The 12,966-nt window shown below is 51.2% G+C and overlaps 1 protein-coding gene across 1 annotated transcript in view; it reads right to left on the bottom strand.

Moving 5' to 3' along the window:
* FRMD5 (FERM domain containing 5) overlaps positions 1-12,966 on the bottom strand; it is a 96,379-nt gene that overhangs the window by 21,884 nt on the left and 61,529 nt on the right. Inside the window, exon 4 of the mRNA XM_063925483.1 lies at positions 811-889. Coding sequence (XP_063781553.1) covers positions 811-889 — 79 coding nt within the window. The remainder of the gene's footprint in view (positions 1-810; positions 890-12,966) is intronic.

Here is a 12,966-nt window from a genome sequence, read left to right on the forward strand (position 1 = left end):
ATGTTGTTCTTAATCTTAGACAATATCATACAGCAAGTATAGCAGTATGTATGAGTATGCACACACGTGATGCGGTTAGCATCCCAGCAGTCGAGATGCCGGCGGTATTATGTGCATTGTTTGAGTTCTAGTTGGCGCCACGGATGGCTGCCTCGGTGCTGCTCTGCCAAGCAGCCATTGTTTTTAGTCTTACATGTATAATATGTCGAGTCTATCGTACAGTTGCAATGTGCAGTATGAACTCATACGTGTAATGTTTGTAATGTATGCTACGTTTTCCCCCCTTCTTATGCTATGTGTTCCCCCTTCATGTTGCTGCTTGGCGATGCATTGTACCGCAAAGAATTCCTAGTGTACGTGAGTACACCTGGCCAATAAAGCTGATTCTGATTCTGATGTGACCGACGCCGGTATAACAACACCACTCGGAATCCCAGCACCGACCAACATCCTCGCACACACTGTAGACAGATATCTTATATTCAGGATGAAGGATCTGCTGAAGGTTCTCTTTGTGACCATCACCAACACAGCCTCTTCCTTCTACCACAACAACCCAAATGGTCCTATACTGAAGTGTTCATATCAATTGTAATATACAGAACGTTCTATGTGGAATATAGACATGTTTCTTAAAGGAGTACTGGTACTTTACAACTTTCTCTTTATTCTTCCATAGGGATTACTACAGCGGTACTTACACATGGGTAGTTTAGTGGCTCCTGCAGGCGGTTATATGAGGTTACATGTAGTGCTTATAGAAGTGACAACTGGGATGGTGCATGTGTAATGTGACTGCATGCCACTCACCTGGTGATCTCTTCCTTTAGGGCTGCCGGGTCTGGGGGATAGAACTTTACTCGAAAGCACAGGATAAACGGGGAGCGAGCTGGAGATGAACAGTAGATGGTCACATGGAGCTCAGTGCTACATTCATACTTAACACATGTAATCACATTGCAGATAAACAAGAGCACGTTTGGTATTCTATAATATATCTATAAATAGTTGGAGGTCCTAGACATTGAAGTGAAAAAGGAGACTGATGGTGTCTATTGTGTCTGGTAGTAGTGCCCTGTATTTAATTAGCTGCGCTCCTGATGCAGTTGTGGTTACAACAAAATGTGCCAAGTGGCTTCTACTGTGGAACATCAGATGAGATCCCTGCATCCACCACAGTCCATACCCGATTACCAGGTGAGGAGGGCCTGCTCGTTACATCTGTCTCCAATGAAGTTTTCTTATACGCTGATGAACAGATGAACCATTACTTTTAAGTAAGGATTTTTTATCCCCCTTTTACCTAAAAGCCTTTAAATAGCACAATTAGTGGCCTGTGGCCTTTTAGGTTGGGCGCTTTTGGTACAGCGGTGTCTGTACATCATTGAAGATGTCTTGCTGATTTCTGATATCAGAACCACAGAAAGAGCCTCTGGGGAGGATTCGTGTTCATAATATCCAATCAGATAAACAAGTGATCAAGAAAAATGTATGCACACAATCTGTGGATTTAAGTTCATTTTAACACACATTTAATATGCGATTCCTTTTAATATACTACATTATCAGCATCCTCACGTATTTCAGATCTTTTCTGGCAAGGTTTTAACAGGAGGAGCAGGAACTACTATATATATAAGGGCAGGGCTTGCGCAATGCGTGCTGATAATGATGGTGGATACTTTCACAGAGGATGTACAGGGGCAGCGCAGTTGCGCACCTGTTCTGAGGCTCGCAATGCGTTCACAGATGCATCCACTTTGCATGTGACTCTGCACCAGGCCCATTGTGTCTACTTTTAGTATGACTGTTCAGAATTAACGGCTATTCTATACACTGAAGACAATCAATTATTTACTGCTGAACTTGCAGACATGAATTGCTGCATGCATTAGATGTTTTACTGCATTCTTTAGTTTTAAAACCCGTAGCGTATGATAAATGGTGCTCCAGCCAATCAGCTCCCAACTCTCGTGTTTGAAAAATGACAGTTGGGAGCAGATTGGCTGGAACACCATTCATCATACGCTATGAGTTTTAAAACTTGTGCAGATGATAAAACTCTTTGATAGGAATGAGATGGAACCCTTTTCTTTTATGTTTGTATTAAATTATTTAATTCTAATATATTGTAAATTTTCCTTGCGGAGACATGCTGTTCCACCTGTAATCTTACTGGTCATTGTCCATACGTGTTTCCTGTAATAATTAATTGTTATAACTATTATTGACATTTATATTGTTACTACGGTCTTTTGGCAAAATTGTTCATTGCTACCGTATAATGGAATTGTATATTTTATTATACAAGGGATGCTTCAATACAAAACGTAAAAAAAAATAAAAAATGATACATCAGTCCCCAAGTATGTATAGATCATAGAAAATAGGATTTTAATTACCTACCGGTAAATCCTTTTCTCATAGTCCGTAGAGGATGCTGGGGTCCATATTAGTACCATGGGGTATAGACGGGTCCACCAGGAGCCATTGGCACTTTAAGAGTTTAATAGTGTAAGCTGGCTCCTCCCAGAAGGAGAAGGAATTACACAGATAGTGGTGAGATTCATACCAGCTCACACAACAGGCAAATCCGGCTTACATGCCGGAAAAACTCAGTAACAGCTGAAACAGTAAATAACGCAGAACTTACCTAGGAACCAGGCAGTACTGAACTATAAAACCAATGCAGGAAAACGCAGCACTAGGCGGGTGCCCAGCATCCTCTACGGACTACGAGAAAAGGATTTACCGGTAGGTAATTAAAATACTATTTTCTCTTACGGCCTAGAGGATGCTGGGGTCCATATTAGTACCATGGGGATGTACCAAAGCTCCCAGTACGGGAGGGAGGGCGCGGAGGCTCCTGCAAAATTGCTTGACCAAACTTGAGGTCATCAGAGGTCAAAGTATCGAACTTGTAAAACTTGGCAAACGTGTTCGACCCAGACCAAGTAGCTACTCGGCAAAGTTGTACAGCCGAGACACCCCGGGCAGCCGCTCAGGAAGAGCCCACTTTACGAGTGGGCCTTTACAGATCTTGGACACGGCAATCCTGCCATGGAATAAGCGTGCTGGATAGTGAACCTGATCCAGCGTGAAATCGACTGCTTAGAAGCAGGACACCCAATTTTCTTGGGATCAGAGGACAAACAGAGAGTCACTTTTTCTATGACGAGCCGTCCTCTTCACATAAATCTTCAAAGCCCTCACAACATCCAAGACCTTTGAAGCAATTGAGGAGTCAGTAGCCACTGGCACCACAATAGGTTGGTTGATATGGAAAGCCGATACAACCTTAGGCAGGTACTGTGGATGAGTCCTAAGTTCTGCCCTGTCTTCATGGAAGATCAGATAGGGACTCTTACAAGATAAAGCCCCCAATTCCGACACGTGTCGTGCAGAAGCCAAGGCCAATAAAGTGACCGCCTTCCACGTGAGAAACTTGATATCAGCCTCCTGTAGAGGCTCAATCCATGCTGATCCCAGGGTGCCGTTGGCGTCACAAAGGGAGGCTGGATGTGCAGAACCCCTTTCAAAAAGGTCTGAACCTCAGGGAGGACAGCCAATTGTTTTTGGAACAAGATGGACAAAGCAGAGATCTGGATCTTAATGGAGCCCAATCTCAGTCCCACATCCACCCCTGCTTGCAGGAAAAGGAGAAAACGTCCAAGTTGAAACTCCACCGCAGGAAACTTCTTGGCCTCACACCAAGAAACATTTTTTCCAAATGCGATGGTAATGTTCAGACGTTACCCCCTTCCTAGACTGTATCAGGGTAGGAATGAGCTCACTCGGGATACCCTTCCGAGCTAAGATCTGGCGTTCAACCGCCATGCCGTCAAAAGTAGCCGTGGTAAGTCTTGATAAGCGAACGGCCCCTGCAGTAGCAGATCCTCCTGAAGAGGTAAAGGCCTTGGATCTTCCAGCAGAAGATCCAGTCGATCCGCGTACCAAGCCCTCCTTGGCCAGTCCGGAGCAATGAGGATTGCCAGAACCTTTGTTCTTCTTACCAGTTGAAGAACTTTTGGTATCAGAGGAAGTGGAGGGAACACATACACTGACGTGAACACCCACGGTGTTACGAGTGCATCCACCGCCATTGCCTGTGGGTCTCTTGACCTGGAACAGTACCTCCGCAGCTTTTGTTGAGGCGGGAGGCCATCATGTCTATGTGAGGAACCCCCCACCAACCGGTTACCTCCTCGAACACCTCCGGATGGAGTCTACACTCTCCTGGATGGAGATCGTGTCTGCTGAGGAAGTCTGCTTCCCAGTTGTCTACACCCGGAATGAAGATTGCTGACATCGCCACCGCGTGCCGTTCTGCACAGCGGAGGATTCTTGACACCTCTGACATGGCAGCCCTGCTCTTCGTTCCGCCTTGTTGGTTTATGTAGGCCACTGTGGTCACGTTGTCCGACTGCACCTGAACTGCCTGATCCTGTAGAAGGTGTGCTGCTTGCAGAAGGCCGTTGTACACGGCTCTTAGTTCCAGAATGTTTATCGGGAGAAGGTATTCTTGATCCGACCACCTTCCTTGGAAGGTTTCCCCCTGAGCGACTGCTCCCAAACCTCTTAGACTTGCATCTGTGGTTAGAAGGATCCAGTCCTGAACTCCGAACCTTCGGCCTTCCAGAAGGTGTGGTAGTTGTAGCCACCAGAGGAGCGAAATCCTGGCTTTCGGTGACAGACGTATCCTCTGGTGCATGTGTAGGCGAGATCCCGACCACTGGTCCAAGAGATTCAGCTGAAAGGATCGAGCATGAAACCTTCCATACTGTAGAGCTTCGTAGGAGGCAACCATCTTCCCCAGAAGGCGGATGCACTGATGAACCGATACCCGGGTAGGCTTTAAGACATCCCGGACCACTGACTGAATCACCAATGCTTTCTCCACCGGCAGAAACACCCTCTGCACTTCCGTGTCTAGGATCATCCTAGGAAAGACAGCCACCTTGTCGGCTCCAGATGAGACTTTGGAAGGTTCAGGATCCAACCGTGCTCCTTGAGAAAATGTGTCATGAGAGCAATGAATCGCAACAACTTCTCCCTGGACGACGCCTTGATCAGGAGGTCGTCCAGATACGGAATTATGTTCACCCCTTGCTTGCGGAGGAGATCCATCATCTCCGCCATCACCTTGGTGAAGACCCTTGGTGCTGTGGAGAGGCCAAAAGGCAGCGCCTGAAACTGATAGTGATCGTCCAGCAGTGCAAACCTGAGATATGCCTGATGTGGTGACCAGATGGGAATATGAAGGTACGCATCCATGATGTCCAGGGACACCAGAAACTCCTCCCTCCATCAGACCTGAGATGACAGCTCTCAGAGATTCCATCTTGAATTTGAACTTCCTGAGGTAGGGGTTCAGAGATTTTAAGTTCAGAATTGGCCATACCGAACCATCCGGCTTTGGTACCACGAAAAGGTTTGAATAATAACCTTTGTTCCACTAATGAGGTGGAACTGGAACAATGACCCTGGACACCACCAATTTTTGGATAGCTTCCAGAAGAATTGTTCTGTCTGCCGGCAGAGCTGGCAAGCCTGACTTGAAGAAACAGTGAGGTGGGAGATCTTGAAACTCCAACCTGTACCCTCTGGTCACTATATCCAGTACCCAGGGGTCCAGGCCAGACGACACCCAGACGTGGCTGAAATGCCGGAGTCTTGCCCCCACCTGACCTTCCTTCAGGTCTAGCTGTCCACCGTCATGCGGAGGACTTTGGGGTATCAGAAGCAGGCTTCTGGTTCTGGGAGCCAGCGGGAGCAGGTTTTTTCCTTTAGCACCACCACCTCTGAAGAAGGTGATCGAAGGTTTGTTCTTTCTAGGCCTCGCGGTCCGAAAGGGCTGTGACGTGGCTGGTGTAAAAGGCTTCTTTGTAGCCGGTGCAGCTGAGGGGAGAAAAGGAGACTTACCCGCGGTAGCCGTGGCAATCCACGGATCCAGCGTCTCCCCAAAGAGAGCCTGACTTGTATATGGTAGGCCCTCCACACTCTTCCTGGATTCCGTGTCCGCAGACCATTAGCACAGCCAGAGACCCCTGCGAGCCGAGACGGACATGGAGGAGATCCCCGCAGCCATGGAACCCAAGTCCTTCATGGAATCTACCAGGAAGCCTGCAGAATCCTGAATATTGCGTAAAAATAAATCAACTTCACCTTTATCCATGGTAGTCGATTCCTCCTGCAGCGTGATTGACCACCTGGCAATAGCTTTTGATATCCAAGCACAGGCTATAGTAGGCCGCAGTATAGCCCCTGAAGCCGTGTCAATGGATTTTAGCGTAGCATCCACCTTGCGATCTGCCGGGTCCATCAACGCGGTAGATCCAGGGACTGGTAATACCACCTGTTCGGACAGCCTGGAGACAGAGGCGTCGACTATCGGCGGAGACTCACACTTTTTTCTATCTTCTTCTGGGAAGGGAAAAGCAACCAAGACCCTCTTAGGGATCTGTAAATTTTTCTCCGGATTTTCCAAGGCTTTTTCAAAGATAGCATTTAATTCCTTAGATGCTGGGAAGGTGAGAGGGGGCTTTTTACTGTCTGTGAAAAAAGGCCTCCTCAACCTGCTCAGGAGTTGTGTCAGTAATGTGTAACACATCCCTCACGGCTTCAATCATCAACTGCACCACCTTAGCAAGTGATGCCGTCCCCCTCAACACATCCTCGTCTGCAGTGTCAGAATCGGTGTCCGTGTCATTCTGCATAATCTTGGCAAGTGCACGTTTGTGAGAATGTACCGCAGAGGACCCCAAGGAAGCAGTATCAGACCATACAACCATAGAGGATTGCAGTACCGGAGTTGCATGCTCAGTTCTAGCAACCCTATCTGAAATCTGAGAAATAGTCCCCCTAAGAGAGGCTAACCATTCCAGCTCTCTAGCTGGGATCTGCGCTACAACGGTGCAATCCTGATTACATGGGATGGGATCTTCCTGGGAAGATAAATCCTCTGCAGCATATGAAACAGAGTCTCTAGACATGTTTGCTAATACACACCAATCACCTCACATACACACAGGGTACTGGGCAGACAGAGATCCCCCCCCCAAGAATGGCAGAGAGACACAGAGATTGGAGCCAACCTACACACAGCGCTATTATAGGTATAGGAAGACCCTAAACCAGCGCTGACTGTGTCCCTTAATAGGTGACACATTCTTTACACAGCCTCCCCTCCCTTCTACAACCCCCTGGTACCGTACAGGTAGCTGAAGGTGCTCCGGAGGGACTGTTCTTCCACTGGCAGCGTGTCTGCAGGCAGGAAAATGGCGCTGAATGCTGCTGGGTCCGCTCTGAGGAGAAGCTCCGCCCCCTTAATGACACTGTCTTCCCGCTCTTCTGAGATTATACTGGCCTGAGGATTTTGTGCTGGCTGAGATCCGCAGACCCCGACAGGCTTGATTTGGTCAGTGTAGGGTCAGGTGCTGGCTCAGGGCGCCCCTCACAGAGCCGCACCGAAGTACCGCTGAGCCGTCCGGGAGCGCAGTTAATATTGCGCTCCTACCCTTAAGCCGCCATCTTCACACTGACCCCTCGCTTGTGAGGGGGGACAGTGACTCACTCGCCACACTTCAGCTCTGCAAGGGGGTGGCGGCTGGCTGCAGTGGTGAGCGTTACCCTGTGGCTGGCGCGATTTGTCCCCTCTGGAGCTCAATGTCCAGTCAGCGGAGACAGTGGCTCAAGATTCCGCAGGGCGGACACTGCTCCCCTCCTCAGTCCCTCGTTGCAGGCAGGCTGTTGACAACAGCCTCCTGTAAAAAAAATAAACTCCACCTCCGGGCACATTTTCTAAACTGAGTCTGGCAGGAGGTGCATAGAGGGAGGAGCTAGCCCACACTATTAATCTCTTAAAGTGCCAATGGCTCCTGGTGGACTCGTCTATACCCCATGGTACTAATATGGACCCCAGCATCCTCTAGGACGTAAGAGAAAATAGCAAGTTTTATAAACAATGATGCAACACAACATGATTACTATTCCCACTGTGAGACTTACAGGGCCAATATTCACTTATTTGTTGAAATACAGGATCGACTGCATTTTCTTTAGATTTCAGTGCCAAGGTCCTTAATGATTGTGTTACAATAGTTATCCATTGGTGTAACTACAAAGAATGTTTTTCATACTGGTGTTTTTATATGACCCAAATATCATATATGTTACATTTCCCCCAAGAATAAAAAAGCAAATTTTTGTAATCATACCATATGTTAGGGCTTCCCAAACTGGCTTTTTTGAATTACGGCTCTCTAGAATATCAGAATTCTTTTCTTGGCACCACTAGGCCAAAAGTTTCTTAGTGAGAAATTTAGAAAGAAATATTAAATTAATTAAATGTGTTTATATGTTATCCTTAGGTTCTATTGTGTGGTGAGAGACAAGGTTTGCATCTGTTTGTCCACATTTTATGTATGATTGGCAGCCACCAGCACTGGTTTTACCTATTACATTGACCATAAATAATTTGAACTGGTCCTGGACCACCAATCCAAGGCACCCCTGCAAGTGTCCTGAGGCACCCCAGGGTGCCACGGCACACAGTTTGAGAATCACTGCAATATGTATACATATTTCACAACATGAATAAGGCTTCTGTGTGTCCTGGTTATAGGGCTGGTTCTAAGCTGATATTTAATTGCAAAGAAAGGTAAAAGCAGGGTTATTTACTATGGCCCTCATTCCGAGTTGATCGCTCGGTATTTTTCATCGCATCGCAATGAAAATCCGCTTAGTACGCATGCGCAATGTTCGCACTGCGACTGCGCCAAGTAACTTTGCTATGTAGAAAGTAATTTTACTCACGGCTTTTTCATCGCTCCGGCGAACGTAATGTGATTGACAGGAAATGGGTGTTACTGGGCGGAAACACGGCGTTTCAGGGGCGTGTGGCTGAAAACGCTACCGTTTCCGTAAAAAACGCAGGAGTGGCCGGAGAAACGGTGGGAGTGCCTGGGCGAACGCTGGGTGTGTTTGTGACGTCAACCAGGAACGACAAGCACTGAACTGATCGCACAGGCAGAGTAAGTCTGGAGCTACTCTGAAACTGCTAAGTAGTTAGTAATCGCAATATTGCGAATACATCGGTCGCAATTTTAAGAAGCTAAGATTCACTCCCAGTAGGCGGCGGCTTAGCGTGTGTAACTCTGCTAAAATCGCCTTGCGAGCGATCAACTCGGAATGAGGGCCAATATGCAGTTGGAAGTGTACATATATGTAACTGGCATCAGTGCAGGTATAGTACAGTAAGTCAGTTTACTTGTGATATATTATTACAACAAAAGATAACACCCTTTTGAATAATGTACTGCAAAGTGATTAGGGCAGATGTACTAAGCTTTGGATAGAGATAAAGTGGAGAGATATAAAGTACCAGCTCGTGTCATTTTTCAAACACAGCCTGTATCATGGCAGACAGGAGCTGATTGGCTGGTTCTTTATCTCTCTCCACTTTATCACTTTCCAAGACTGCAGCTGGGTACTCGCGTGTTCGATCCTCGGCTGATCAGGTAAATTCTCCCAATCAGCCGGGCTTTCAGTTGGAGAGAGAATTGACTGCATAGGAAAGGAAAGAGTTAAACATCCTGTGAGGGGTGGACATAGCTGTGAGGAAAGTACAGCCTTTGGGAAAAAGGGGAGGGTTAATATATATAGGGAATGCTAGGCCATTTTGCTCTCTCTTGTTGCTGAATTGCCTTGTGAGTGGGTGAGTGATGCATTGCAGAGTCTCCCCATTTTGATTGTCGGATTTTGAATTCTATATTATATTCAGCTCTCCCCTACATCCCTCTGCATTGCAAATGGCTCCCAGACCTCGCCGTTCCGCCGGGACACCGGCCCGTTACCGAGCATCGGGCGCTGAATCCGGGCCCGAGGACGGCCTGGCTGGCCCTGGGGACGGCGTCCCGTCCCCTGGGGCCTTCACGGGCTTGGGCAGCGGGACGGAGCGGCGTACGCGGTCGTCCTTACCGCTGGGGGCCGGGCCGGTTTTGCCGGCCGGGCGCGGGCACGACCGAGGTTGCAGCCAAGACGCCCGGAGGTGGACGGGCAGCAGCCCTCACCTCCGAGCACAGTGCGTGGAGCCTCAGGGTCGGGCGCATACGCGCCGCGGTGGGCGCCCGTCGTCGCTGGAGCCGCTCTCATCTACGGTCTCTTCCCCCTCGCCGCGGCCGCGAAGCAGTGCCGGGCGAGGGGGGACGAATAGGCGGGAGGCGGCGGTTAGCCGGACGAGGCCCGTCGCGGGGCCTCGTCCGACAGAGGTAACAGTGGATGCGGCGGGGAGCTTGACGGCGGGAAGAGGCGGGACGCGCGCACGGGGTGCGCGCGCACCTGCGCTCGCCACAGGCGGCGCCGTTTGCGCACGTGTGCGCGCAGCGGCGCCGCTGGTCTCCCTGTCTCCCCTGCTCACTCCCCAACAGCCGGAGGACGGAGGGGAACGGGGGAGAAGGAGGGACAGAGAGTGGGTCAGGGGCGGCAGAGCTGCTCAGGGCCGGGAAGAATCACGCCGCGGCGCTCTCCCAGCGGGCGGAGGGAGCTCCGGCCTGCAGGGGGAGGGTGCGAACGGCGGGAGGGAGAGCGACAGCAGCGCTGGCTCCGGCGGGCAGGCCAGCGGAGTGGGCGCAGTTTGGGGGGGGGGAAGGGCCGCTGGCGCTTTGGGGCGCTGCCCATTCCCCACCGAGGCAGGCCGGGCGCAGGGCGTCGGGGCCCCAGTTGGCGCCGGTCAGGCGCCCGGCGAGCAGGCGTGCGCCCACACCGGCTGGGGAACCAGCGGGGGGCGACGCTGAGTTTTGGGGGGGTCAGGACCCCTCCGGAACTTTGGCGTCGGCCCTGGCCACGGTGGTGGCGGCGTTGGGGCCGCTGGCCGCGGCCGCTTCCCCGGGGGTGGCTAACGGTTCCGGAGCGCATGCGGTGGCAGGCGGGTCCGGTGCGAGGACGGTTTCGGCGGCGCAGCGGGTTGCTCGGGCATGCCGGGAGCTCAGTGCGGCCGCAGCGCAGCTTGATCATCGTGCCGGGCGGGACGAGCAGGGGCGCGCAGAGAGGACGCCTCCCCTCCGGGGTGCTGGGCATGCGCCGCGACTGTTGTCTGGTTCTTTCTCTCCGTCTTTTTCTGCAGGTGATCGCGGGGAAGAGGAGATGGAGGTGAGCGAGGATGATGATGTTGCGTTCGCCACGCCGGAGGTTTCTAGGTCCGAGCAGTTGACGGCGTCAGGTGAGTCGGACCAGTCTGGGTCGGGCTCCAGCACGCGCTCCAGTTCTCGCAGCTTGTCCTCGTCTTCGTCTCTGTCGTCGCAGGCGTCCGAAGTCAGTAGTACGACTAGGGCAAAGAAGCGCGCGACAAAATACGCCAAGAGGGCGGCGGGCCGACAGGAGAGACGGAAGAGGCGGAGGCAGATTAGCGAGGACGCGCGCAGGGCCAAGAAGCGCCGCGACCTACCTGGTGTGGTCCACTGCGATTACACTGCAGTGATGCGGGGATTGAGGGACAGGTGCCGTAGGAAAATATGCAGGGGGGATTATGTGGATATGTTCGTCTTGACGTAGGACGCAAAGAAGGAGTATAAGTCGGCGTCAGCAAAGAAGGGCATCGGAGCCGAGGCTTTCCGTACCTTCGATAACTGGCTGGCCGGTTTTTGTGTCTTCGCGGCTTGTTACCTAGAGGATAGGCCGGACGAGCATATGAATGTAATTCGTTACCTGCATTTAATCCACGACATGTAGCGCACATCGTCGGGCGTCGAATGGCGGACGTACGACGAAAAATTCCGGGAAAAGCAGGATTGCTTGCAAGTGATAGACTTCGGCTGCAAGGACGTCGAAGTCTGGCTACAAGTTACCCGGGCCTCTCAACAGGCTAGGGAGCCCCGGAGTCCGGGGGCGGACGGGCACCGCGCAGGGTCGTCCGCCCAAGGGACCGGCGCGAACGGTAAATCGGGCAAGGCAGGTAGGTCGGCCGTCCGCGGAGGGGGGCAGGCCGTCGCAAAAGGAAAGTGCTTCGCGTTTAACAATGCGACCTGTTCCTTCGGCAGGCAGTGTCGGTTCCGACATTTGTGCTTGCAATGTGGCGGCTCCCACCCAGCCTCTACCTGCTTTAAAGGCGCTCGCCAGGGTGCCCGGGGTAAGCAAAATTACCCAAGACCTGGGGCGGGCGGGAGCGCTCCGCAGGGCTCCAACACCAATTAATTTGGATACAATGGGCAAGTGGTTGAAGTGGTATCCAAATAGGGCGGATGCGCAGTTTTTGTTTGACGGTTTTCGTTTTGGTTTTCGCTTGCCTGTTGCGAGCAAGGTTTCGGTCCGGGCCCAGAGGAATCTCCAGTCTGCTCGTGCCTTGCCGTTAGTTCTGCGGGAGAAAGTGGATAAGGAGGTTAGGCTAGGTAGGATGCAGGGACCGTTTCTATCACCCCCAGTGGATGACTTGGTCATCTCCCCAGTGGGGGTGGTTCCCAAGAAGACTCCAGGTGCTTTTAGGCTCATTCAGCATCTTTCTTACCCGTCGGGGTCATCAGTCAACGACGCAATACCGCGGGCTCATTGCTCGGTGGTGTATCAGTCGTTTGACGAGGCGCTAGAGCTGGTCCGTAGTTACGGCCATGGGGCCCTGATGGCTAAGATAGATGTTGAATCCGCATTTCGGTTGCTGCCGTTGCATCCGGACTCATTCCGTTTTTATGGGTTTTCGGATCGGAGCGGAATATTTCATTGACAAATGTTTGCCGATGGGTTGTTCCGTGTCCTGCTCGTTTTTCGAACGGTTTAGCACTTTCCTTCATTGGTGCGTGGAGTCTTCGTCAGGGGGTCACGGGGTTGCACATTACCTCGACGACTTCCTGTGTGTGGGTCCGGCAAATTTGCCGCGGTGCGGCGACTTGCTGTTCAGCATCCGAGCTCTGTTTTTTCACTTCGGCGTTCCCGTGGCCGAGGATAAAACAGAAGGGCCGGTCTCCTGTTTGTCATTTT

This window comes from Pseudophryne corroboree, chromosome 6 (assembly GCF_028390025.1).
Source record: "Pseudophryne corroboree isolate aPseCor3 chromosome 6, aPseCor3.hap2, whole genome shotgun sequence".
In the NCBI taxonomy this organism is placed as follows: Eukaryota; Metazoa; Chordata; class Amphibia; order Anura; family Myobatrachidae; genus Pseudophryne; species Pseudophryne corroboree.